The sequence below is a fragment of the Rutilus rutilus genome, assembly GCF_951802725.1.
Source record: "Rutilus rutilus genome assembly, chromosome: 5".
Taxonomy (NCBI): Eukaryota; Metazoa; Chordata; class Actinopteri; order Cypriniformes; family Leuciscidae; genus Rutilus; species Rutilus rutilus.
In genome coordinates, this window is record NC_140213.1 from 43,425,404 (window position 1) to 43,439,512 (window position 14,109).

At 38.8% G+C, this 14,109-nt stretch overlaps 1 protein-coding gene across 1 annotated transcript; it reads left to right on the forward strand.

The window, feature by feature from the left end:
- The first annotated feature begins 883 nt into the window (after window positions 1–883).
- caprin1b (cell cycle associated protein 1b) lies at window positions 884–13,764 on the forward strand. Its single transcript, XM_084408812.1, has 18 exons — window positions 884–1,026; window positions 1,574–1,753; window positions 4,075–4,137; window positions 4,225–4,311; window positions 5,599–5,837; window positions 6,860–6,942; window positions 7,863–8,012; window positions 8,111–8,163; window positions 9,417–9,500; window positions 9,983–10,150; window positions 10,222–10,330; window positions 10,541–10,602; window positions 10,724–10,831; window positions 10,976–11,101; window positions 11,492–11,645; window positions 12,333–12,542; window positions 12,631–12,737; window positions 13,216–13,764. The coding sequence occupies exons 2-18, from the start codon at window positions 1,574–1,576 to the stop codon at window positions 13,303–13,305; spliced, it is 2,073 nt and encodes a 690-aa protein (XP_084264938.1). The 5' UTR covers window positions 884–1,026; the 3' UTR covers window positions 13,306–13,764.
- Window positions 13,765–14,109: the final 345 nt, after the last annotated feature.

The window sequence follows — 14,109 nt, forward strand, 5'->3', positions numbered from 1 at the left end:
TAAACGTGTTCTAATGATTTAACAGAATTTGTTTTGGTCGTTTAAAGAGATAGTTAATTCCAAAAATGAAAATTCTGTCATCATTTAGCTACTCACCCTCAAGTTGTTCCAAACCTGTATGATTGCATTTCTTCTGCTGAACACGAAGATATTTAAAAAAAAAATGTCGGTAACCAAACAGTTATTGGTCCCCATTGACTTCCATAGTATTGTTTCCCCCATTCTATGGAAGTCAATGGGGTCCATCAACTGTCTGGTTACCAATATTTTTCAAGATATCTTCTTTTGGGTTCTGCAGAGAAAGAAATTCATACAGGTTTGGGGTTCAGGGTGAGTTATGAAGACATAATTTTCATTTTTGAACCATCCCTTTAAATGTGCTCTTCTAATGATGTAACGTAGAGCTTGTTTTGGTTATTTTAAGAGATTAAACCCAGTAACCGAGTAAAGAGTTGCGGAAGCCAAGAGGTGATGATTTAGCATGATGTTAGAAATACTTGTTATTTATCAGCGAAATAAAATAAAACACAGCCCCACAATAAAATACAACTATTTCACATTTTTAACAATCTGTTTTATTCTCCTTTGATTAATTTTTTTATAAAGTCAGCCAGTTCGTTTTCACACGCGTTCAGTGACAAATCCATTTGAGGAGGTCAGCGCGTGCCTGCTTTTGAACTGAATAAATTATTAGTATTTTCTATCATTTCGCGACCATTGCTTATACGTGCCATAACTCGTCTTTATTTTGTTGTTGTTGTATATTGATTACTCGCTGTAATCGTTATGTTAAGCTGCCAATAAACGTAAGTTGGCTACAGGCAAAATCGCGGTCGCCTCTAAACGGGGCCCTTCCTCATTATAAACCTTTTCCTCGCCTTTCAGTCGCTCTCAGTTGTCGGTGAGGCCGGCGGGGCGGATCCCATAGTAAATTAGAAGAGAAAATAAAAGCAACACAATCAACGCTTCGGCTTATTTGACTCCATACTATTGTTTTATTCCCTTGTGGACATATTGCGCATAAAGGTGAGAACATATATGGACTTAAATCATTGACGTGAACGACGTTATATACAGTCTGATGATCCGTTGGGCAGTTTCTGTGTGAAATGCGGACAATGGGTTGCTATGACAATGTGTTGGAATTTAACAGTCTACTTCTATGTTTACATTTAACGAGCTTGATTTATTATATAAAACACAAATATATAAGGTATTTAGATGGGATTTTATTAATCCTAACTGTTACTGCCCCTGTCATGACCAGCTGAAAAATCTCGTCTGTATATTTTCGTTGTCTAAAGGAATTATGAGGATGAATTGAATATATGATTACCTAAATGTATATGATTTTGTTACTGTCTAACACTTGGTATCACAATTTGGTCAGTCAGATCAAAATAGCGATATGTGATATGATCGAAAATTAAACGGTCGTCGATCACACATGTTATGTTTTGAATTATGATCCTCTCATTGCCATTCAAAACGGCTGTTTTCAGCATTTTCGTTTATTTTCCGCGTTGTTATTGGTTTGCTCAGAGTTTTAAACCTGTCCTTTATCCATGATTAGATGCCCTCGGCAACAAATGGCACCAGGACTGTGAAGTCTGCCAGCCCAGACTTGGGATCCGCTCCCGGAATAATGAACCAAATCACAGCCAGCAACCAGCTGACTGGAACCCAGTCCGAGGCTATGAAGCAGGTGCTGGTGGTTCTCGAAAAGAAAGTGCGCAATATGGAAAAGAAAAAGGTACCAGTTTCCCTTACAAGTCTGTGACATGTCAACCCAAGCATATACCCATAGGCTATATATTAATTATTGGATGCTTAATAAAACGCATAGCACCATTGGATGCATCGATGGTGTGAACTATTAAATGACAATAAATGGGTTTCGGTTTTCATATGTTGTATTTAAATGTCAATAATGTATTATGAACCGTTTAAACCATAGAGAACCTTCTCTAACGCGGTTAAGCAGGCCTATTGAACGTTTATGAAACCATTACGCTAACTTACTTGTATGTATTTAAAACCGTTCGTGTGAACCAATATCTTAAATGTAAAGGTAAGTTTATAAAATGTTGCCCCTTTCACTGTTCTTTGTATCGTCGAGCACAGATGCTAACCGGCTAGTGTTTGTAGTTTTAGCACATGCTAGCCACTCAAACGTTATTTCAGTTCTCTCGACAAACGTTATGTATATTATTACTTGTTTACATTGTCTAGACAATCCGTGATACAACGCAAAGTTATTTCCTGCAGGGTTTGTCAGTTGTTCTGATCACTGCGTTTCGCACGCACATGGAGATAAAGCTAACATGGCGTCCTAAAGCGTGCAAAAAAAAAAAAAAAGGGAAATTGTCGGCGCATGTGAAGTTGTTGATGTTTTGGATGGTCTCAGGCTTGTGTTGGCCTGGGTTTGTGAAGATTAGTGGGTCACAGACAGGAGTGTCCTCAGGACAGGCGGTAAGCGCATTTGGATCCTGCGGTGTTTCTGAGCTTCGCAGGAGAGACTTTTTTTAACGGTGAGACAGTGCAGCATATTGCTTTACTTGTTAGCTTATTGCTTATATAGAAAGGGATGTTTAGTTAATGAGGGAAAATGTAATTTACTTACCCTCATGTTGTTTCAAACCTGTTTAGTGGAACACAAAAGTAGATGTTAAAGTCCCCATGAAATCAAAATGTAAGATTTTTATTTATTTTTAATGTGAATGTTTGCCTTACTGTTACTATAAGCTAATGTGCTCCTAAACCCATAACAAAATTCGCTTTTAGAAGACCTAAGCATTCAAAACTTATGCCAATATGAATAGCCTAAATGGTTTTGACGACATCACTCTGCATCACTTTTTTTTTTGTCCAATCAAATGCTCTCTAGAATCTAAAGCGTCCCGCCCCCTACATTATAAATGGCTGCTGAAGCTGCGGCCGCAATCGGTCATTTGTTCACACAATTACTATTTTCTACATGGTGAATGGTACATAGTGCACTATAAAGGGGATAGGGGATACAATTTTTCCATTGGGGTGACTGAAGGCTGGTTTCATGTTAGTGTCACGCAAACAGCCGCAGCGCCACACAGTCTGCTCTGGTCCAGAGGCACGATAGCACAGAGCGGATCTTACGCGTGAGTCTGCTCAGACCACAAAACGTACCAAACCCATTTGAATTCTGCACAGAATGCTAGTATTTAAAGCGATATGGAGGAGAACAGTTCAAGATTAGAAGGAAACCGCAGCTTTACTGAACTCAACGGCTCTGGACGAGTTGTAATGTAAACAAAACGCTATTTGCTGTTTAAAAAAGGGGAGTAGCTGCTTAATGTCCTGCACTGTCCTCCTGTTTCAGCGGAAATGATGTCAACACATTGAATAATGCTGCGGGTTTCAAGGCACTTCAGTGGGCCTTTATGGAAAACAAAAATCATGACTGTCATCGTGCCTTAAAGTGAATTGTGACTGTCATTGCTTTTTAGTAATTTTATTAATTAACCTGCAGTTATGGGCACCTTTCATTAAATTCCAAAAATTGTGGTGTCGTGATTTGTCCGTTCTGATTCCGACATTGCGCATTTGTGGAAAGTGAACTTGCCCTCTCCCATGGACCTGGTGAAATGGGATAATCTCCTCGTAACTCAACCACATGCTGCAGCTTTGTGGAGTAAAGTCCCCTGTCTTGATCCATGTTAAATGGAAAATTTCATAATTGCAAAAAGTTTGGGGTTCCTAATTTTTGTATTATTTTTTATAAATTAATACTTTTAATCTGCAAGAATGCATTAAATTGATCAAAAACAGTAAAGAGTTTATTTTTATTCATCAAACAAACAAACTCCTGCACACTCCTGGCTTAATCTAAGCCCTGTCTGTGAAACCAGGCCAAAATATCTTTCAGACCCTAAACTTTGAACGGTAGTATAATACAAACCTCTATTCTCCTTCTGAATGACCTGATCAGATGGTTTATCTCGGTCGTGTTCTTGTGATGACCAATTCGGCATTTTATTACAGAACTTGTGTATTATATTGTGTTATTATATTTTCGTTTCACTTGTCATCTTGCAGAGCAAACTTGATGATTATCAGGCCAGGAACAGCAAAGGGGAACGTCTCAACCAGGACCAGCTGGTAAGTAAACAAGGCAAGCATGTTTTGTTTTCCCATCAGTTGGTTTTCAGATTTCCTCAAATCTGTTCTTTTTCATAATCAATTTAGGAAGCCCTGTCTAAGTACCAGGAGGTAATCCATAACCTTGAGTTTGCACGGGAGCTGCAGAAGAGCTTTTTGGCATTGGGTCAAGAAGTGAGTACATGAAAATTGAATTTGCTCTCTTCATATTCTGAGGTACCACAGTTTATTCACTGGAATGAGGGATGGGCACTGATACCGCTTTTTTCAGAACGAGTCAGTTATTGATACTTTATTTTTTAGTACTTGCTGATACCAAGTGCCGATACCTGTATTTTCATTGCATTTTTTTCAAAATATTGGCCAGAGAAACCAAAAGAATATGAATTAAATGAGTTGGCTTGGCAAATAGAAATTTCCTTGAGTTATTTTCATGCCTAATTATGCCTGTTAAAAGGTATTGTAGGAGATACTGTTACTTTCACTGTTAATATTATTGCTCAATCATATTTTATCTTTAATTTAATAGCACAGTGAATATTTCGATAATTTTTCCTTCAGATGTTTGCACACAGAAAACTTATTGAAATATTGACATGATTACTGTACTGCCTTCCTGTAATAATGTAAGGAGCCACTCATTATACGTAAATCATCTAACAGTTCATGTTGTTACATACATATATGATTTAGTTTTAATTCAAAACGCATGTGGCGCATGTGTGCAGAGTGAACGATCGGCAAATAAGAGCATGCAACAGAAGTTAAGTGACTCCAGAGCAAGTCATGTCGTCTAAACAGCACAGCGATCTGCCGACGTTTAAAGTTGTGTAGTGTGAACTAGGCATTAGTAATATGCTCTCCGTTTTACTTTCGCCGTATATCCGACTGAACTACAAACTTTCCAGCAATGTCTGTGAAAAAGGGATGCGATCGACAAGCTTGTGCCGCTGTGCGCTCAATCCACTCTGTGTGTTTCGCCTATCGGCTCGTGCACAGCAGCTGTAGTATGAATATTTAATTTGTTTAATATTCTGTTAATTAGATACATTTACTTCATAGACATCCTTCTCTGATATCCATTGTGCTCTGCTGTCAGTGTTTCTTTGTCTGGACACAAGCACTTTACTGTACACGCTACGTTGTATCAGTTGTTGATATCGGAGCATTTTAATGAGTAAGAGTACATATCAGGCCCAATACTGCTTAACTGGAATGGTTATATCAGGGGTATCCAAACTTAGTCCTGGAGGGCCACTGTCCTGCAAAGTTTAGCTCTGACTTGCCTCAACAGCCCTGCCTGGAAGTTTCTAGTAAGACCTTGATTAGCTGGATCAGGTGTGTTTAATTTAGGGTCGGAGCTAAATTCTGCAGGATGATGGCCCTCCAGGAGCAGGATTGAACACCCCTGGTTTATATGAATCAGTGAGAATGTCTCTCACGCTCCATTGCTTTGGATAGATCCAGAAGACTGTTAAGAAAGCGGCACGTCGTGAGCAGCTCCAGCGTGAAGATGTGGAACAGAAAAGGCTGAAACGGGTTCTGGAGCTGCAGTTCCTCCTTGATCGACTCGGGGATGAAAGCGTGCGACAAGAGCTTCTCCAAGGAGCCGGAGGACCTTCACTGCTAACTGAGAGTGACCTTACTTCCCTGGATGAGTTTTACAAGCTTGTGGGGCCCGAGCGTGACCAAAACATCAGGTGACTGTCATAGACTGTCAATTTAATCCTGAATCCACAAATGAAAACTATGCTGCAAACAAAGTCTTGGTGTTTCCTTGAATTGTTTTAGATGCATCGTGAAACACATTTTAGACTTTGCATTGGGGCATTGCATGGTTTAAAGTTTGCCAGCGTCTTTGTAATGGTAATTGTAATGTGTGTCCAGCAAGATTTTATAGTTTCTCTCAACTCTAGGCAACCCGGACAAACCTATCAGAATATTTGAGATATATTAAATGAAAACACCTTATTGTACTCCTCAGCTGCTGTAATGTGTTTAATAGGAAGAAATCTTAAAACATTCTTGTGGGGTTGGGTCCCGAGGACTGGATTTGACAAACACTGGCTTAAAGGGACAGATTGTCATCAATTGCTCATCCTCATGTCGTTGCAAACCCAAAAGACTTTCGTTTGTCTATGAAACTTGAAAGATTTCTATCCCTATGTTGAAAGTCCAGATTTCACCATAACTTTGAAGTTTGAAATCCATATGAATCGAGCAGTTTAATCCTAGTCTTATGAAGAGATATGATTGCTTTATGTGAACTGATTTCGTTTAGGTGTTTATTAACGTATAGATATAGATCAGCGCACATACGTGGGGTGTCAGACTCAATGCGGTTTGTTCTCGCACATCATGCAAGAACTGATGAAGTTTGTTTCTGTTTCAAGCAAGCTTGATTCATATGGATTACTTGACTTGAACTTTGAAAGTCCCCACACCACCAGCTTTAACACTTCAATGGAGGGACAGAATTCTGTCGGGTTTCATTAAAAACGTGTTTTGAAGATGGGCAATAGTCTTATGTGTTTGGAAAAATAACATGAGGGTGAGTAAATGGAGTGATCATTTTTGGGTGAATAATTGCTGTATTGGTTTGTTCACCCAAAAGTGAACATGGTCATTATTCTCACAAAATATTGGCTTTTTTCATTGGAGTTTCTTTTTTGATCATCTCTTGGATAAAGTATATTCATAACGGACTGCTTTTCTCACACAGGTTGTCTGACCAGTATCAAGAAGCATCGCAGCACTTATGGGAACTTTTGGAGGGGAAGGACAAGCCTGTAGCTGGCACAACATGTATGTCAAAAGGAGTCTGAGACCAGTTTTATTTGTTTCTAGCTATTTTACCTGAACAGAAACAGTCTGTTATACTGCTTGATGTGGCATGCAAACTGGTATTAAGCATATTTAAATTTTTGTACAGCATTTTGCACTGGTTTGGGGCAACAATAGTTTTACCATTTACTGCACTGTACAGTTATTTGCCTGTAGTGGCTAATGAATCAGAAGTCTTGCACATTCGCAGAAAATAGCTTACTTTCATTGCCATTTCATCACCATTGCACAATATGGTGAATAGCTTAACGCTTGTGACATGTAAATATTCGATCACCTACAGAAGCCCTGCCTTAGAAAGCTTCCCGCTTCTAGCACTTTCCGTCTGTGGTATTCAGTGGCAGATCATGTGGCTCATGGCATATAAATACATCCATTTGCTGTGCACCAGCTGGGCTGCTACTATGCAGTATGATGGTCCTCTGCATTAATTTAGGCTATTTAGTAACTCTGCTTTCAAATGTAGTCCCTTTTTCAGGCATAAGAAAATGTATCTTTAATCAGCAAGGATGCATTAAATTGATAAATTACTGTAATGCTTTTTATTCATCAAAGAATCCTAAAAAAAAAGTTATATTACTGTTTCCACAGAAATTAAGCTGTGTAAGAAAAGATTCTTGAGCAGCAAATCATCATATTAGAATGGTTTCTGAAGGATCATGTGACAATGAAGGCTGGAGTAATTTTAGCTCAGAATTAGTTACTTTTTTAAAATTAGAAAAGTTATTTTAACTCGTAATATTTCACTATTACTGTTTTTACTGTATTTTTAATCAAGTGTGCGGAGTCTTGGTGAGCATTGGACTTTGAAAAAATTTAAATCTTACTGACCCTAAACTTTGAACGGTAGAGTAAAGGTTTTTTTTTTTTTTTTTTCTCAGATAAAGCACTGAATGAGACGTTGGAGCGGGTTTTGCAGAGCGGCTACTTTGACAGAGCGCAGTCTCATCAGAACGGAGTTTGCGCGGAGGAAGAGGAGCAGACTGCTGCGGTGGAAGCGTCTGAAGCGGAGGAGCACCCTCCCGATGCGGGTAAATCTCATTTCATGTTGCTCAGTCGAGTGACTCATTCTGAAACTGCTGCAATCTAGAGTGATCTCTGAGAGATTGACCTTTATGTCTCCTAACAGAGGGTGAAGTGACGGAAGAGTATGCAGAACCCATTCCAATCGAGGCGACAGAGGTGAGAACTTGCTTAAATGCAGGCCTTGTGAAATGCAAGCTTTGAGGGGTCACATTTGAGAAATCACTTTACTGGCTCTTCTGACATAAATGCTTATTGTATTATGAAAATGTTAATGTAATTGAACTCAGATGTTCCTCCCCAGTCCAAAAAGCACATTTATTGAAACTGAAGGCCTTTTCACGTCAACACAAATGTTCAGAAATGCACTTTTCAGACCGATGCGAAAAACAGGCTGAATGAAAATGCAAATTTTCTCTGACAGTAGGTTGTGCTGATAGGAATACCACAATTACCCCATACACAAAACCGCACTGGCCAACTTTCCTTTTTTGACCTCTGCTTGTCACGTAGAAGAAAAGAAGTCCAAGAGCCAAAAACAGCTGTTCAGATTTTTGTATTTATTATATTGCTTATCAGACGACACCAAATACAAAAGTACAGAGAGAGTCTGTTTTGGATTCTTCCTCTGATATTCACTGTGACTTAGCATGAGTCTCATGACTTCTGAGTGCTACCAAGCCATAATTTTATGTAACGTCATCAGCGTCTCTGGGTATGTGTCCAAAAGCTCAAATCTTATTGGTTTCTTTGCAGTTAAGCGAAAAAGAGTTTAGAGGGCCTCTACTTAAAACGAGTGACACTGTAACACTCGTTCATTCAAATAAAAATGTTTATTGCACTATTTTTACTCTGAACATTCGTCTTGGTGTAAATGGTCCTCAAGCGTGACACTTGGGAAGGTAATGTGCATTGCCACAAAGCTGCTAAGATGAAGTCATATTTTGCACTAGTGTGATTCTAGTAAACTAAAACATTTTCATTACTTGAAATGAAATATAATTTAACAAAAATAACATTTTATAATATTTAATACATTCTGTTACAGATAGTTGGCAAGGCAACATTTTTCATATTAATTTAGTTTACTTTATATAGGAAAAACTGAAAAAGAAATGAATAACTTTTTAAACGTGAATCAAACTAATAAGAATGAGAGAAAAAATGCAACATTCTTAGAATAAAAATGGAAAATATATTAAAAAATATATAATATTAAACTAATATCTAAAAGATAATGAAATAACAGTGTTTTGCAAATTCATCTACATAGTCTCATGGAGTGTGCTAGAATAAACGAGTTTAGACAAACTAAATTACAGTCTTTCTCTGAGGGGTACAGTTAAAAAGGTTAAGTTCAATTTCTTCCTGATTACCAATCATTTTCTTGACCCTTTGTTTTCTCTCTCTAGTTTGTAAATAGGCAGTTTGTTTCGGAGAGCACATACAGTACTGGCGACAAGGAGCAAAGGGAGGAATGGAGTGCGGAAACCGAGGTAAGCTGCTCTAGAAATTACATTGACTTGTCCCTTGTTTAATATATTAGGTATGGATTTGTGTATAAGTGGTTCTCAACCTTAAGTCCAAAGCTCCACACTGTCCACAACAATATTTAAAGCCTCCCCTACACCTTCTTATTTATGTACAAATATTTTCCATTGATTAGTAACTAAAATAATAATTCTAATTAAAATAACAAAAAATTGGTTTTAAATACTAAACTAAAAATATTTTATTTGGTTAAAATAACCAAAATTGGGAAGTTTAAGAAACATGTATATAACATTGGTGACACAAACATCTGCAGTATATTAGGCTGCTGTCACTTTAAGACAAATGCACGGACCCAATATAATCATGTTATGCTTTTTCTTGTTTGTGACTATCGCGGATGTGCACATCGATGCTAAAACAATACAGCGTGCAGCCCTTCACTGGATTAGTGTGTAATTGGTCTCATTTCTTGGGTCTGTCACAGGTGAATAACTCCATGCCGCAGCCGGTTCAAACCACCCCTTCCCCTGTCGTCCCAGAACCCCACCCACTGACCACAGTAACTCCAACACCCCCTTCAGACCCTGTGGTTAGACAGCAGGTGGTTCAGGATCTCATGGCGCAGATGCAGGGTCCATACAACTTCATGCAGGTGGGTTCTTTTGCAGGTTGGTTCTTTTGCCATATGTTCGTATGCATACTAAACAGCCCTTTGTTTCCCAGGACTCCATGCTTGATTTTGACGGACAGTCTCTTGATCCGGCAATTGTATTGGCCCAACCTATGAAACCAGGCTCAAATATGGAGATGCCTCCGATGGTGTGTCAACCAGGTACGTTAATACTTGCACCACATGGTTGTACAGTTTGCATTAATGTCCAGATATACTTAAAGCAAAATCAAACTGAACTGTTGTCGTCTTTTTGAACAAAATCTGAAAAGGTAGTTTCCCCCAAGCTAACTTTGCCAGGAGTATATCAGGGCCTGTGTGGGTTAAGCGTTTCTAATCACCCTAACACACTGGGCTTTTGGTTTCTTACAGCTCTCCCAGAGTCTCGTCTCGCACAGCCTCCAGCTGTTGGCATTCAGCCTGAACCCACACAAGTGAGTGTAGCCAAGTTTTTCTGGATGAAAAGGAGTTTGCTGAACTCTCTGGAAATCCAAGATGAGATCAATTACTTTATATTTGTGTAAAGACAAGCTTGACAGTTTACTTTCTCTGCAGATCTCCATGGTTTCTCCACCAGAAACCTTTTCCACACCTCCCCCAATGTATCAGTCCTCTCACACACCGGATCCACGACCACAGACCGACTCCATGGATCCCAGTCAGGCAAGTTGTCAAACCTCCAATCGCTTCTTGAATTGAAGTGGCACTATGTGGCTACAATATGAGCTTTCTAATGTACCTACGGTTCTCTGCACAAAGTGTGCAGTAAGTTATTTTTGGCATCTAAACATGATTTGTCCTCTGTAGGCCTCCATGCCCCTGACAGAGCAGCTCCCTCCTGCCTCCCAGACCCAGGTGATCCAGCCTGGATCCAAACCCTTACACAGCAGCGGCATCAATGTCAACGCAGCCCCGTTCCAGTCCATGCAAACGGTAACATGCCTGAATGAAAGTGACTAGATGTAAAGAACACTGTAAACTGGTCTTATCAGTCAGACTTAAGCTCTGTGGGTTGGATACTCTTTGACCTGGTTTCACAGACAGGGCTTAGGTTAAGCCAGGACTAGGCCTTAGTTCAATTACAACTAAGGCCTAACATTTAAGTAGCTTTTATAAACATGCCTTAAAAAAAAAAAAAAACATTACTTATGTGCAGCTTGAGACAAAACAATGGCAGTGACCTATTTTAAGATATGTCAGTGCAAGTTGCTTTCAGTTAAAACAGCGCAAACATGCATTTTGGCTTATTCACACTTGTCTGTGAAACCAGGTAATAATCTTATATTACATGTTCACTAATACTCAATTGGTTCTTCCTGACAGGTGTTCAACCTTAATGCGCCTGTCCCACCAGTTAATGATACGGACTCAATGAAGCTGGCCAGCCAATACCAGAATAGCTACAACCAGGGCTTTAATGGCCAGACGCAGCACCCTGTGGAGCAGACCGACATGCCGCCAGAGCCGCTCCAGTCTGGTGAGGAAAATCTTCAGAATCCCTCAGATCAGTATAATCCTGTACATCGGCACTGCTCAACATGTGGCCCATGAAAGCAAGCGGCCCTGGAGCCCGTAATATGAACTTTTACTATTTCCTGAGGCCTGCATAATGTCATTGTGGCAACACTAAATGTAATAGTAGTATACAATATATAACATGTTTGATTCAGCTTTTATCCCTGTAAATAATAAATTAATAAAAGTAATTATTTTTATTAATACCCACCCCACCGCCATATTCATGATGTTTTTAGCTTATGCTGTATGTATGTGCACACGTGTATATTTGGGGGGTTTAACTCTTTATGGGCCTTAAAATTCTAACTTTTGAAAACGGTACTACTTTATTTTTAAGTCTCTGTCGCCCACCAATGTATATGTACACACATAAACATGTTTAAGCTGTTTTAGTTGTCTATAATACTAGTAATAATAATAGCAGTTATTTATTATTATATTTAATAACCCACCAATATACATGTACCCTCATAAACAGTTTAAGTTAGCTGTTTTGTTGTTTTAACAAAATACTTACTAATTGTTTACCTTAATATTCATGCACACGTTAATGTTTAAGCTTTTTATCCATGTCTATTATGATATAATTGTATGTTATACATGTAAACACTTACATAAATGTGTATGTTTTATCGTGTCTTAACAGTGGTCGGTGCCTTCCATTCTCAAGACCAGTCACTTCCAAACCCCTCTGGCCACCAGCCCATGTCCCAGCAGCCCGGTGTCCAGGTCCAGGGCAACGGCTTCAGCCGCCAGTCTCAGTCCTTCTACAACAGCAGAGGGATGTCTCGTGGCGGTCCTCGTAACACGCGTGGCATGATCAACGGCTACAGAGGGCCATCCAATGGTTTCAGAGGTACAGAACATCGTCGTGACTGCAGTTTCATTGGAAGATCATTCAAATCATCATGGATGAGTAATTAGAGGTTTCCTATTAATTTCAGGGGGATATGATGGTTATCGCCCACCCTTCTCAAATGCTGCAAACGCTGGATATGGACAAACCCAGTTCAGTTCGCCGCGCGACTATTCCAACGGCAGCTATCAGCGGGTAAGATGATGATGTATATTTGATGTTTTTGTACAGTGAGATTTATTCTCAACTCATCCTCAGAATGAACCCTTTTCGCAGACTGTCACATGTTTCTACAGTTATTAACATTATAAATATTACAAATATTTAAATATTACATATCTTTTTATAACGATATACTGTGTTTTCTTATCTATGCATAGTTAGAGAACTGGTTAACACTGACCAACGGAATCACTTTCTCAAATCAGTATTTTTATTTATTTTTTGTCTTTTTGATTGTCATAGAAACACGATTGTGGATTTTTCTTTTTTGCTATTGGGGCAAACACCAAAATGATATTTGTTGTAGTTTCCCTTCACCATTATAAGTTTACCCAGTTATGATGACTTTCACTTCTGAGATCCCTAGAGATGTGAAAAGGGTCCATACTGTTGATGTATGAGATTTCTTGTCAAAGTCTTGTTGTTAATCCTTGTGTCTGTCTCTCCACAGGATGGGTACCAACAGAACTATAATAAACGTGGCGCTGGCCAAGGGACTCGAGGGGTCGCTCGAGGAAACACTCAAGCCATGCGGTCTTAAGTCTTGTAAACTGACCTTATATTTGGACCACAGTGAACATTCAGATACTGAAGTGCATATGTCCTGCCCCTTGTTCCCCCCTCTCTGTCTCCTCCTTGGAATTGATCATACAATGCCAACTCTGACATGTTAAAATGGAGAAAATTATTCAGTAATTCAGAACGGAAGCTGAAAAGCTGCCGTCAAGATTTTAAAGCTACCCCATGTTTCTAACAGATACCTGTGAACTTGAAAGACTTAATTTATTTTCTTTCTTTTTTTTATGAAATAAAACTCAAATCCCTGCCACAGCTGGTCCAAGATTGGGAGTTCTCTTTCTGTCCCACTGTTTTGTTCACACTAATTCATTTTGGTTCTAAAAATTGTTCTTTTGGTACTTTTTTAAAGATGCTCCCCACACTCTCAGTTTGTAAAGTGATATTGCTTCAAGAGTTTCAATAAAGATGTTGCATTACCTGGTCTATGTGTTTTTTTTGTTTGGTTTTTTTTATCACAAATAGTCAAGTTTCACATTTGGCTAATGTCAGTATATTAGGCATTCTAATGAATTTTCATACTAATGCAGTTATTGGACAGCTGTCCAACCTGAGAGACCTTAGAAGAACTACCATTTGGTTACATCCTTCAAAAGACACAAATCTGAACAATTAACTTTTAATGTTAAAAGTACAAGTCTTGTACATACAAGAAATATTTTTTTTTTTTCCAGGAAACTTTGTATACCATTTTGAATGTCTCTTATTTTCTTTATAGCATTGAACTCTAATAACAAAATGTAAAATTTTCTTTCTGTAGCTGATTAAT

Bases quoted from the DNA above. Each gene is read 5' to 3' on its own strand.
- caprin1b (XM_084408812.1), top strand. From the start codon at position 1,574: ATGCCCTCGGCAACAAATGGCACCAGGACTGTGAAGTCTGCCAGCCCA. The intron at 11,102-11,491 runs GTAACATGCCTG...TCTTCCTGACAG, and splicing joins CGTTCCAGTCCATGCAAACG to GTGTTCAACCTTAATGCGCC. The intron at 12,738-13,215 runs GTAAGATGATGA...GTCTCTCCACAG, and splicing joins CCAACGGCAGCTATCAGCGG to GATGGGTACCAACAGAACTA.